This window comes from Bradysia coprophila, chromosome X (assembly GCF_014529535.1).
Source record: "Bradysia coprophila strain Holo2 chromosome X, BU_Bcop_v1, whole genome shotgun sequence".
NCBI lineage: Eukaryota > Metazoa > Arthropoda > Insecta > Diptera > Sciaridae > Bradysia > Bradysia coprophila.
The window spans coordinates 5,386,783-5,401,534 of record NC_050737.1 but is presented as its reverse complement, the minus strand read 5'-3'; the positions used below and the strand labels follow the sequence as shown (position 1 = coordinate 5,401,534).

The 14,752-nt window shown below is 33.5% G+C and overlaps 1 protein-coding gene across 1 annotated transcript in view; it reads right to left on the bottom strand.

Annotated features, from left to right (window-relative positions):
- The window catches only part of LOC119085087 (forkhead box protein O), a 104,941-nt gene that overhangs the window by 15,728 nt on the left and 74,461 nt on the right, over positions 1–14,752 (bottom strand). The window contains exons 4-11 of the mRNA XM_037195333.1: positions 7,388–7,493; positions 6,521–6,628; positions 6,302–6,389; positions 5,829–6,056; positions 4,474–4,636; positions 4,215–4,386; positions 4,018–4,145; positions 3,711–3,954 (exon numbers count right to left, since the gene is read on the bottom strand). Coding sequence (XP_037051228.1) covers positions 3,733–3,954; positions 4,018–4,145; positions 4,215–4,386; positions 4,474–4,636; positions 5,829–6,056; positions 6,302–6,389; positions 6,521–6,628; positions 7,388–7,493 — 1,215 coding nt within the window. The 3' untranslated portion in view covers positions 3,711–3,732. The remainder of the gene's footprint in view (positions 1–3,710; positions 3,955–4,017; positions 4,146–4,214; positions 4,387–4,473; positions 4,637–5,828; positions 6,057–6,301; positions 6,390–6,520; positions 6,629–7,387; positions 7,494–14,752) is intronic.

Below are 14,752 nucleotides of genomic sequence, written 5' to 3'. Positions count from 1 at the left end.
CCATCTGCAAACTCAACCTCAAGAATTTCAATCTTCGTCGAATAATACAAAAAATTTGAAAATCTGATAAGAATTAGGGAAGTTATCGCGGTAACAAGGAATAAAATTCTCTTGAGAATTACTCCCATCTCATTATCCCAATATTGCCCATCTACGAACTTAACCTCAAGATTTTCATTCTCCGTCGATTAAAACCAAAATTTTGTAAATCGGTAAAGAATTACTCGAGTTATCGAGTCCACAAGTGTATGGACGTTTTCTGTATTTAACGTTTTTTGCCAATGTAGAACATTTTCAAAATATCAAAGTGAACTTAGCGTTACGGACATTTAAGGGTATTTTCTTTCATAAGACCCTGACTTTCAGTCAAGGGAATAAGAAAAACACTAGGCTGTGACACGTGGGAAATACTGTTTTGAAACAATTTGTCGGTTCCATGGAACAAGTGATTTTGAGTTCGTTTATACAATGATGACTCCTAGAATCTGGCCAATTAGACAGCCACAGAAAAATAATAATAACAGTCTTAAAGGTATTCACAACCTCAGTACAATATCCTGTGGAGCAGTTATTTGAACTCACGGCACCCACCCTTGATTCCTGTGGCACCAAGAACTGTTCCGTCCCATTACTTTTAATTTTTTTTTGTGATACAGCTGCGCTGCAGTCGAACCACAGACGTTATTGATATCTTTCGTACTCAGGGCACCAAGACCTAACCAATGTAATTTGCCACCATCTGTGCATATTCGAAAAGTGTCGAATTATTGCCTAGTGATTTGAAAGGGTTTCAAAAATGGCACATTTACGACACATAAAAACCGAATTTCAAATCTTTGCTTAAAAAATTCGGCTCTAAATTGGACGTTCACGCTTATGAAGGTTTGCAAATTTCGAATCTTTTACAAAGAACAAGCGTATCTGTTCTATGATTGTGATACAGAATCTTTTACTCTGTCTTAACGGTTTTTGCCTTGTTAAGAGACAGCACTAGCCACATATCGTAGCTTCGTTTTGTCGTCGATGTTGATAACAGATGATTGACTGCAGAACCTTAGTAATATAACGAACTGCCTTGGGGAACTTTTCTTAAAATCAAAAGTATTCAACAATACTACTAAATATTCGTTGTCAATGTATGTGTACAACAAATAATACCCTTCGCTGGACTCTTCCATTAAAAACCTGTATAACATTTTGCATATCTAATTAAATATCCCACAATCATTTACCATCAAGCTTCCAAATACCAAAGTTTAAATTGTGTGTAATATTTATTGATTGATTTTCTCGCAATTTTTTCAAACAAAAATCAGTCAAGTGAGCAAACAGACGATTAGTCAAAATTAGTATAGAAATAATTCCACCGAATGGAAAAGATATTTAACATCACAAGCCGTGTAAGAAGGTGCAAGACACATAATATATATAGGGAAGAAAAAAAAATCGTGAAAAACATTTTCCATCCATCCCGCTACGTTGTGTATAAATGGATTTTTATTCAGTCAGAGTAACTTAAGAGGAGACAAAAAAGAAATAAAACTTTTAATAATTAATTAAAGTTTAAAGCTCAATAATCCGCTATCGAATGATGGCAGTCATTATAAGTTAAGGATTGAAAATTGGGTATCAGAATAATCTTTATCCAATAATCAGTATGTGGCTTATTATTAACATTATATTGACAATTGGAAGATGAGAGACATGTATTACAAATCTTATTCATTACGTTTACTATTATATACTGTACAACTTATTCGGTGAATCGAAATCATCACAGTCACTGGTATAAAGAAAATCAATAGTCCAGTCAACGTCTGTTTTGTCGTTAAATTAGTTAATGTTCAAAAGTCTGTTCTGGCCAGCAGAGGTTTACGCTATTTCATGGATTAAATTTTGTTCAAGGTTTAGATTACGATTTTTCTTGAAAAATTTTCAGGCTGAATCCTTTCAGGCATTTGTTCAATTGACCATGACTGGTATCTGCGTCTTGTTTAGTATGTGCTACATAGAAAGTCATTGATTCAAAAGCCACCCATCAGCAATACTCTCTCTAGCACCTAAGCTAACCTGTGGACGTAAGTCGTTAATGCTAAAGAGAGCACTGTATCATCTTTAAATTGAAACCCTACATTATTCATCGACTTCACTCTATGACCTCAATGTATGTAAAGCTCAGAAACACTGTATCTTTCTTCACTCTACTACTGTCTTAATATGCGTTACTCGACTCATATGCAGTTTATAAACGGAAAAAATTGTAGCGACTGAAAGAAGCCGAAATAAAATACTGGAAAGTTTAAAAAAACCGATTGAGATCGACTGGAGTAAGGAGCGTCAAAAAATTTACGTGGAAATGAACCAGTAATGCTTGTTGTTACGTCCGATAATGAGACAAGTTACAAAAAAAAAATATTTCCAACTTACCCCCTGGAATGTTGTCTGGACTATATACGAGAAAATTTTGTGAAAATATTAATTATGTGATTATATCTTGCGTGAAATTCACAGTTCAACATGTTTGACTACGTAAGTAGGAATAGTTGCCCTTAGTTACATTTAAAATCTTCGTATTCGAGCGTTCGATACATTGGCGGAATGTCTTCGAAACATAATTTGTAGCATATTTCGTCTGAACGAGCTAACGGAGTTATATATATACATACAGATGTCGTATAGAATAGACACACATTTGGAATCGAATCGGTAGATATATGTTCCATATTACATTATTATTTTGTTGGGAACATTTATATGGATACTAGCACATAACATATATGCAATACGATGTGACACATAAAAGGAGATTTAAATGTTTTGTTGGGAGTGTTGAAGATGTGTGTACATCAAAATAATTTATATGTCGGAATTCGGGTCTAGATTTACACAGTTCAATGGCATGTGATGAAATGATTTTCAATAATTAGAATCAAATTCGTAGAATATATTCACATTGTTGTTTGCACGAAATTTGGGAGAGAGTGAACATTTACTGGATTGAAGTATCTACACGTTTTAAGGTGTCGGTGGTTTTAGACAAGATTTTGTGAAATTTCCGGTTTCTCAGCTTCTTATATTAGTTAATAGGGTTCATTTACTTCTTTACGATAAATTTTGTAGTTCTATTGATAAATTAATAATGAATTGGTACAAAGGGATTATTGTGTGTGAGTGTGGATGGGTGTGTGTGTGTGCGGTACAATAACTTCTATATCAATTAAGAATTTAATAATTTTAGATTAAGGTAAGATTGTGGAAGATTTGTTGTCATCAATTTCTATCACCTCCACCGATGTCAAGAGAACAATAGAGTATCAAGTTAAGTGCTACAAATTATGCCGTTAAATTGATCGTAGAAAGTAGGTACCGTACATGAATTTGAAGAGAAAATCCCTGATATCCTAGATCCCAAGTTTTTTTTTATTCACTGAAAATCAAACATTTGCTGAAAAGATCGGTTGGAATCGTATGAGTGAAGATTCATTTTGAAATCGTTGGTTACCGGTAAAATAGCTTGCAGGTCCGCTTAACACTTAATAAATCATCTGCAGTGGAAATGTTTCGTAAAATACCAGAGATGGACACAGTCAAGACGGTAGGCGGTGAATGCAGTAAATTTCAAACAGTAGACTGATTCGTTCAGATATCATGTGAAAAGTAGCTTAGACTCGTGCTCGTTTACAACACAAACATAAAATGAGTGAACTTACCATTTTATCCATCGACGACAAATCAATGCACCCAAGACGGTGGTGTCTGTACTGACGACTGAGGATATTGTTGCACTTTAGCTAAAGACGATGTGGTCTGGGTTTGAGATAATCCTATCGAACCTACGGAACTAGTTTGAGTTGTATGCGACGTATTATTCAAATGAGATCCGGAATTATTTTGATTTGAAATTGGTATATTTATGTCTAGGAATCCATCGATATTGAGTTCTTGTTGGATGACCTGCGAAAAGATTTGCGTAAGAAATCGGTTTTCCATATCGAACGGTGGAAAAATCATTCATACTTCATCGACATTGCACTCAAGACCACCTTGGAAGCCATCAATGTTAAATCCTAAGTCTTCTAAATTTGTTGGATTATTCAACGCTTCCATAAACTGTCCCATTAAGGTGCTCGGCATATCATCGAAATCTGAATTTTAAATGTTCATCGGTTAAATAAATTAAATTTTTGCCAGGCTTACGGACGGATCACGCCCACCTAAGCTTGTATTGTTGTTGTTATTGTGTGTAGTTGGCGAACTATCAGATTGCGGCCGTTGTGCAATACATGTGTTTATTAATGAAGGATTGTAGCTGCCCATTGGATCGGGCGATGGTTCACTGTGAGGATATGATGGCGACATACCTGTACCCGATGCCGGCGACATGCTCTGTTTAATATAGAAATTCATTGAAAATTTGATTAATAGAATGAAATAGCCGCGACACAGACGCGGTTCGTTGTTCGATTTAGTTACCTCGCGAGCATTGTGAAGACAAGTACATGGTTGCCTTCGATGAATTGGACAATGGTTCTGTTGAGCCCCATAAGATTGTGCAATGGTTGCGTGAATTGAATAGGGTTGTGGTGGTTGATACGGCGGTGGCGGTTGGCTGTGCATTACGGATGCATTGCTGAATCTACTCCATCCGTACGATCGGTTGGTCGAAGAGAAATTTTGATTATTTTATTGTGTAAGGGGAAAGTGTTAAAACGGGTGTGGGAGATCTTTTACATGAATTCTTATTATCAGCATGGGAATTTTTAGTGCTTATTCAAACTTCCAAATTTTGATAGAACAACACTGTAAATAAATCGTCAGTTTAAGATGTTACATCTCCATATTTTGAATGATGCCATTTTATGCATACTATGGCTGACGTCATTATACATTATACACAGAAAAACTTTTATCGAATCTGTTACTTCTTTCAATTTAAGTAATTTTTACAGATTGATACAAAGTATTTTACTTCATTTGTTTTCACAAAAACGACAAAAGTAAGAGTGCATTGCTTATTTTAGTCGTCTCTCTCCATAGCAAATGACAAAGTATAAATTTTCCTTTACTAGGAAGGTCACTATGGAATAGTCTTTCCCTCCTTCGTAAAGGAAAACGTCATACTACACTCGAGAAATAATTTTATATTCCGTATCACAATGAGTAAAAAAGTCCGAGGGCTTTAGCCCGATACGATCTGGATACGAAAAATCAAATTCCTTCCCTATACTATTCATACGTTAGTATTTATGTCCTCTGCCTTTCTTATATGTATAGATAGATTACATGTTGTATGGCTCATTTTTGTGTAAATGTAAAAACAAATTAGAAGACACCATTATCTACATTATTGTACGTACATTTATATAAAAATGAGCCAACATGGCTTCATGGTAAAAAATAGATTTGAATATTGTCTCGGCCAAAAATATGTCACTAAGTTCTATGGGTCCTTGACGTTTGCCGAACCAAAGTTAATGCTTGGAGCACTAAATTGCCGATTACTTGTTCTGAAATCACTTGGTCTCGTTCACAGTTTCAGTCAGTTGACCGTTTATGGTACGACTACCGTCTACGTAATACCCACAATATTATATATTAAAGTACCAAATTACACACTTTGCAATCGTATTGAAAAAATAACTCTACAACGCAACGTAAAAAATACTGTAGATACCATGCATCTCAATCCTAACGCACTCTTAATTTAGAAACACTTAAAGCGATTGCATAATTGCTCAACCAAAAATTTTAAAGTTAAAAAATAAAATAAAAATTCGAAATGATAAAAAACTAAGAAATAAAAACAGAAAACAATCAGAAATACTGACCCTTGCAGATATTCATTTTGTAACGTTAACTCATCCGCTAACGATCCAGCTAATTGATCTAAAGCGGCTGAAGATTGTGTATCATTTTGTGTAAAATCGGGTTGATTGGATGTAAAACTCCAATCTGGTTCAACTCCAACAATAGCCGGTATAGGACTTAAACGTCCACAAGAACTGGCATTCGACGAAGCACGTTGTCGAAAATCAGGTGATAATTGAAAACCACCACTTGATTTGACGTAAGTTAAAATTAAATTAAAAAAACAAAATTATTAAAAATAAAACATAAAATGTAACGTAGACTTGCAACGGATGAAATTTAATGAAGAAAACAACATGAAAAGCATCGTTTCGAAAGTAAGAAGAAAAAAAACTAATTTAATTTTCACAAAACTATACTTTTATGGAAAAGCTACTCTAGCTGGTTGCAAAAAATTCTAATTAATTAATGTAAAGATGAAAAAGATGGATACCTATGAAGCGGACTGTCTGGAAATAGATCTAATCCTTCACTGACACTACTGCTCGGTGACGGTGTAACATCATTAATGCCGCCGATTCCTATTGTGGATTGAAAAAGCAAAAAAAAAATTTTTGAGGAACATTGTGTAATCAAACTTGTTATTTAAAGCGTAGAAAATTATTCACTTATTGCCGTACTGATTGAGCACGGTAATTTAATAAAACGTTACCTGATAATCCAGCATTTCTTAAAGCTTCAACACGTTTTTTGGCCCGTCCTCGTCGTTTCTCATATTTGGATGTTTCCATTGATGCAGCACGACGTCGAACTGATTTTCCTGTTTGCAACCGATTTTTTTATATATTTTTTGTTAGTTGTAATCATGTAAGGGTATTAAAAAGCTGAAAATTTGGATATGCCGGTCGAGGGAAAAATTTAATAGTTTCATTCCATCAGAATTTGAACTTACGCCGTAAGTGCGCTTCAGTGGATGCACAAATTAATTAAGAAATAAACAGCGCACTCTGATACGGCGTGACCTGGATGAGAGTATCTTCTATTGAGAAATTTTATTCAAAGAAATTTTCATTTGGTCAGACAAAGACCACTAACATTTTCTGGACGTCTCTCTCTCTCTCTCGCAATCTGCTAACGATTCAAATTGGAAGCACTAAGCGTAGTGATATTTATAACTCCGTTTGTGATTGCATTTTTTTTTTAAATAATGCGATAATTCTAAGACAATATCGGAATCATTTACGGATAGCTGATTGGAGTTAACCATAAAGCTACAACAATTCAAACGAATTTAATTGAGATTGTCGTACAAAGTGGGGTTCTTATTAAATAGTGTTTAATTTAAAAATTTTGAAAATCAATTTCTTTCTCCGTTCAGACAACACCATGAGAACCAAATGTTCGTATGTTGAAAACAATTTTTTTTTAAATCATTCAAGCTCGCCGTGGAGGTTTTAAATTTATAAGTACCCTGATGCATTTTTGTGCAAGCAGTAGCAGAGCAACGTTTGCCATTGTGTGGAAGGGTAATGGTTTTTTTTAATCATTGCCGTCAATCAATATCATACAAAATTCTTACCTGGCTTTGCATCTGGATTCAGCATCCACCATGACGACTTTCCTGTTCCTTCATTTTGTACTCTCATAAAGCGATTATGCAGCGACAAATTATGTCGTATGGAATTCTGAAAATGAATGAAAAAAAAAGTTAAAAATTATTATCAACGAAAATATTTTCACTGAAATTTCGCGCTCGAACTTATTAGCAAATCAGATGCAAACATATTCATACAATATGCAAGTCATTATAATTCAAGCGAAAACCCATTGCATACACTACTCTGTCTCTTATTCCATCCAATTCAAACATAACGTTTTTTGAGTTATATGTACGTAAAATCATAACCCATTTTATGATCTTTTTGCATCATTCCGCTTAACGATGTCAGTAGATGTATACATATATCCGTCATACGTATATACAAATAGATATTGTATGAGCAAAGCATATATATCCAGATTCATGGAAACTGAATAAAATGCCAAAAGGAAAGAAAAAAAAAGAAAAGTTCTGAGGAAAAAATCCTATGAAAAAAGAATAGAAGAAGTTGGGTGCTTAATGTTTTTATTATCCATCGTCAAGTGATTTATATGGTTTCAATGGACACTTGAGGGTGTCTTTTCTGTATTCAAATGCGGAATTCCATTCATTTTTTTGTGTGTGTATATACACACATCGAATAGTTTAAAGCTTTTTTCGATGAGGGGAAATACGTCTAATGTTTATGGTAGTCATATGAAATTTCATTTTGTATAGTTATGAAGCACACTTGCTACTCTTTATGTTTCTGGTGTATAATCTACCATTTAAATGTTTGTAAATGCACATGACAAAAGTTAAATTAAATGATGCAGACAAAACGTATTCGAAACCATCTAATTTTCCCGATAATACGTGAAAATATGTGCAAAGCTTTTTACATTTATTTTATTTGAGGAAGACAATTTTTGCTGACTCCATTCGTTGAATTATTTTGAATGTATAATTTTCTAATGGATTCCATTCCAAAAATTTAACTGAAAATAAATTTTCGGATCAATGATAACGTACAACAGTTTTTTTTTTTCTGAATTAAGGGCAAAAAAGAATACTTCACGGAAAGTTTTTCGCTGCCTTTTGATGGAACACTTTTGTTGGAAAACTTTCCTTTTAGTTTTCTTCCCTTGCAACTTTTTTTTTATTTCTATTTTCCAGCTCTGACCAGTTACGCGGAAATGAATTAGAGTCAAAAATGATTAAACTTTTCAAATTTATTCGCATAGAAATTTTCGTTGCATATTTATTGCCCAAGTTGTTAAACATGATTTTCCGTTTAAAACATGCAGCTAAATGATGGCTTATGTTATCCATTAGCGTGAATCCACCAGAACCGGTTTGATCAGATGGACGGAGGGGGAATTGGATCTTTGTGCCAGCAAAAAATTAGTCATAGAAAATGTTCTCAAATAATTTTTTTTACATGCAACAGTACTTGATACTATTTTCGAGTGACTTTCTGGTGACTAGCCTGAGTGATTTTTTTATTTCATCTGATATCTGTGCAAAAAAAAATCCCCTTAAATGAAACTCATCTACCCTTGGTAGCTGAAATGGCTCTGAAATTGAGCTATAGTAGGATATGTAGGGGCTATCCATAAATTGCGTGAGATATTTAGGGGAGAGGTGTCAGTGATTTCGTACGGTTCCCACAAAATTTATTTGATTTGTATGATGACAGGGGAAGAGGGATTAAAAACGCTGAAAAAGCGTACGATATTTATGGATTGCCACTAACCCCTAATTCAAGAATCTAAAACTTAACAGCATCGTTATTGTTTAATGTGTAGCCCTGCTTAATTGCTCGTATGATAGAATGAAATGTGATATGACCGATGTGACAAATAATAATGTCTTGTCCTTGTGTATTTCCGCCTAGCGTTGCTTCAATTCTCAAAACACTAATATGAATCTTGCATATCTTGCATTAGAAATACGTCTTCATCAAATGAATATCTTCAGCTTCTACCATTCACATTTCAAAGTTAATTTTGCTTAATTTAAACTCTTTTTATCTGATTGACAATCACTCAATAAAACTCGACTAATGAGCTGAGTGACGGATCACCACTGGTAAAACTAAAATCAGAACAAAAATGGTTCCGATTTTTGTCAGGACTATTATGATAATTTGAATAAACTTAAGCTAAGGCCATATAATAATACAATTACAATAAAGTGAATTTTCCCGAGACATGATAGCTGTACCCTCTGAGTTCATCCAAACATGAATATTTTATTTCTTAATAATGAAGCAGTTTGTATATGAATGTCTACGTATATGTACTTATAAATATTGAATGTGATACCATTACGTTTGATCTAATTTGTAAATCTTTTCGTTTTAATGCTTAATGTGTTCAATTTTTTAACAGATTGGATTTCAAATTACAGAAATGATTTCTGTGTTGTATACACGGTAAGGAAAATGTAAATGTCACGGAAACTATAAGGCAACACATTCATACAATTAAATTATGTATATGTATGTGGACGACATTGCGTCATTTAAGCAACGGCGGTTTACATGTTTTACATTGTAAGGCCTATACTAGACACACCGGCAGCTATGCACCGCAGAACAAAAAAAATGTAGTAAAAATCTAATTGTTTTGCAGAGAAAATGGAAATAACTTTCATTTGTTTCTGCACCCAGCGAAAGCAGGTCATTACTGCGTCGTAACTTTTAACAATAGTATGTTGTGTTACAAGTATTGTAATGTTGATTTTTTCAGCACTAGATCCAAGTTTGCCTTACGAGCTTTGTGCCAACCGAGAATTGAAATAGACAAGAGCACAAAAAATCACATTTTTCATTGTAAACAATCACTCTTCAAATTTGATCGATCACATTGCTTTGCATTTTCTCAAACGAATGCTGTAACAGCTCATACAAATTCCATATCAACACTGCTTTGAGTGTTGTAATATCACATCAAACGGGTGCTGAAATAAGTCACTTTACAACACTAAAATGAGTGCTGAAAAGAGTCGTATTTCAATTCTCGGTGGCACAATAGTATTTTACAATGAAAAATGTGATTTTTTGTGCTCTTGTCTATTTCAATTCTCGGTTGGCACAAAGCATGATGTGTTACACGTATTGTAATGAGATTTTTTCAGCACACTAGTACTGAAAAAATCTCATTACAATACTTGTAACACAACATACTATTACTCACTAAGTCCGGGGAAATGAGTTTTATCGCTCATGCCAATAAAATAATGACTCATGTTCCAGTCAGCAAATTTTTTTCCACAGCAGCGAAAGTTCGTTACCTAATGTCTGGCGCAGGATTAAATTTATTTTTTAACAAAAAAATCGGCTTAGGTGTTGAAACAGGAAATTTTTCGATTTTCTTTGGCCCACAATTTTGCTTAGCAAATTTTTTACTTATATTCTCTAATTTTTCTAGTTCTATTTTGTTAAATTAAGCTATTTCACATCTACAGGCATTGAGGTGGTAAAATATTTCTGAAAAATCGTATATGTCAAACCAACGCACTTCAAGCAAAAGTGATTATAGTCGACTGCTGCCAAATAGAGTACTATTTTGTATGAAATGGTTCTTTACAGTGATTTACACTGTCAAGTTTTAGTACCCTCTTCATGCTCGGATTGCTGAATCCACTGAAAGAAATTATTTCCTGCAATGCCTTACTAAATTACTTATTATTAAATCTTTGAAAAGAACTAATCTGAGGAAACATTATCGAAAATCGGAACATCAAAGAAAGCTTGATCGAACCAGTGAGTCTGACAGCATAGCCTGACGGATAAACTTTCCTTTCGCCCCATCGTTAACTAGAAAATCTGTAATTTATGTACAATTAAACTTCAAACCATAATTGATTACTCTACTTAACGAAATTAAATCATTCAATTTGATTTTTCGCAATGATTTTTACGATTTTGACAACATTATTTTCATTGTCGGTGACGACGGACGTGTATAATAATACGTCGACCGAATTTTATGCGCAATGTTCTGGACGAGAAAGTTCTCTGTTCATTTTGTAATTTTTATGGTTATCAGTGGGTTGTAAAACTCACATATTTGAAAAGTTTTTGTTCATCATTTTTGATACTTTATTTTTCATTGCCTTTAATGGAGTACGGTGCGGTGTGTGTTTGCGGCCAATGTACTATCGCATTTATCGTGGTTTGCTTTAGTAAATAGAAGTTATGACAAATAATATGGAATGTACTTATCTGGGATAATCAAAAAATTGACTAACAAATTTTATTCAACTTAAAATGAACATGAAAATATCCACCACCATTCACATCACATCCTTGTATTTATTCCTATATACGAGAAATGTGAGTCAATATCATGCAAGTAGTAAATTATATTCTAATGTATTACAGTAAATCCAAGTATTACTCAGTCAAAAATTGTATAATTTTATTATTATTATAAATAAAATTCGACGCAAGGAAAAAGAAAAAAAAATATCCGAAAAGCACTTCAAACGCCATATCAAACGACCATCACAAATGGAGAAAATTTAAAATCTTCAAACCCATAATAATACGAATTCCATACATAATTTTATAGTTCAAAACGATTTTCGAATGTACTAAGTTTATAGAATCCCCCGGAAAAAAAACCGCCACGCTATATGCTTCATCGAAATGGATTTTATCCGTTTGCATATCATCTCGCACTTTTATAACCGAAAACGATGTCAGTGTTCCCTTATATATATTATTTTGTATAAAAATAAAGTACACTAGTTTTATGGGACACAATTTTCTTCTTCAATGTTTTTTTTTCTTCCTCCTTCTTCTTCTGGTCGTAGAACTTTTTCGTCATAGATGGTTGAGAGAAGGTTTTGAACATTTTATTCGTTTTTCGGCAACTGAATTATTATATGGCAATTTCGGAAAAAGGGCGACGAAAGACAAAAGTATTTCGGATGATTGTACATCCGGTTCGGTGAAGAATGGCGGATGTGAAATGTTTGAATTGATTGTATTATGAAATTGCCATAGTCGTTTCGACTTATGATACTGCCAAATGTATGTTGAAAATGGTTAAAGATCTTATATCAATCTGTTGAAAATATTTAATTTAATGGAAGTAAATGACTGGATGCTTGATTAAAGTAAAAAAAAACTCATCGATACTGACCTCGTCAGAACTATGAACAAAGAACAATCCATAATTTTAAATTAATCATTTCAATCCGGCGGGAATAACATCGACATTCGAATTAATCGCAGTTATAATCCTCAAGGCAGGTGAATGTTTTAGCGCATACAATGCATACAATAGTAAGCTTAGATGCATACAACTATCATTATACAACTTATTTCTTTTCTTGAACAATCATACATACATGATACAGTTTTTCGGTTCAGGTCTAACGAATTCCAACATTCATTGTCGTGTGACCATAAAATAAATAAAAATGTCGAATCAATTCCTTCACTGCTTCGTTGCATCTTATCTTAAGCTTATAGTCACCACCACCGATGTTTGTTTATAGTCCTTATTTCTCAAGTGTCACTGAATGCTACACCGAGACATGTTTTTAAGTGGTTTTGTACAAGTGTAATTAAACACATACTTTCGGAATTCGAAGCGAACAAGAAGTGTTCTCTGGTCGAAATGTTGTATGTAAAATTCCTATATTGACGTGTCCTTGGGCCAAATCTTTCCATAATTTCGTTCCTTTATACTTTAAAATTTTTAAATGTACCTGCTCTCCGACTCGGTTCGGGCTACAACAAGCAAAATTACTTAAATCGTTAAAACGGGCTTGGAAATAGCTATTGATTATCTTCTGCTCTATTTCAAGCGCATTAGCTCAACTTTTAAGGATAATTTAATGGCGACTGAGAAGAGCAATAACAGCACAAAACGTTAAGAACGTTTCACATAAAGAGTTGTAATTGTCGTGATATTTCTCTTTAAAAAATCGTCGCAAAAAAATTTGAAAAATGCCTTAGACCATCAAGTGATTACATGTTCTGGAAAACTGAACTGAAAGGAATTAATAACGGATAAATGGACAAGCATTTCTAGATATCAGACATCAATAAAATATTGCCAATTCGAAATTTCAATAATAAAAAACGTGCTACAATGTTCATCATATATATGTATGATAATATGAAATGAACCAGTTGGTACATATGGTTATTTGGGTCAAATTAAACACTTCGATACATTTCATACACATATTACCAATAACGACACGCTTAATATCATTTCATTGAATTCAAAACTCAATTGAATCGGATTTTTCTCTATGAAAAGTGTGACCATTTGGAATATACATCGCATACATAGATTTTTTTTATACATTTGAATCGGCAGGCATTCCGAATGCCTTAACTACCGTATGATAAATGGAAATTTCATTTTCGATGTGTATATATACAAGACATTGTCCAAAATATTAATGTGTAAATACGAATCAAACATTAATTGAGTTCGTTTGCTATTTACACGATCAATTGTTGTTCAATAAGTAGTAAAGTCAGGGTTCGTGAGATGTTAATTTTACGACCTTGTTGCAGATTTAACCTTACATTTGACAAAAACAATTACTAAAAATGCAGACCTAATTGAGAGAAGTGAGTCCTTTTGGAAGGAGACAAAACTGAAATCGACAAAATTACGTATCTCACTTGACAACGAGAATCTGCTATTGATAACCTCGACGAGAGAAAGCGATGAACTCTTGTCAGTCTTCTGTTTTAATAGCGAACGATATACCAAAACTAATGAAGTAATAGATTTTGTACGATATTTTCAAAAATTAAAGTAACAGATTAAACAAACATATCTCGAAATACAATGTCGTTTGTGAAGGGTTGAGTAGGGGTCGTTCATATAGTATGTCGTACTTCAAAAGGATGGGTATTCATATGAAAACATCCATTTTCGTGTCACAGACTCTGACTCACAGCGTGAAGGGTATAACTTTACGGGTGTTATGATCTTGAGCCAAAACCTTTTTGTATTTATGACGATTTAAAAGAAATGGTTCCTAATATCCTTATTGTTGTGACAATAGATCGAGAAAAAAAACCTAAATTTTACGCATCATTCCACACGAAACTCTCTTTATTAAAGATCTCCTGCAAAAGAATTTGCTACAAAATTCGAACTTCCTAAATCATAACCTTAAGTCCAAATATTTCCAACGCAAATGGAGACATTGCTTCGAATTATAATATTAACAAGAAACATTATATCACCCTCCCAATGGAATATGGAATCTGTGCACCCACTTTTACTGAATAAATATATTTTTATATTTACAACCAGCGAAGCGCCCTTAAGAATTGTATTATAGCATCAACGATATACACTTTTTGTATCATTGAAT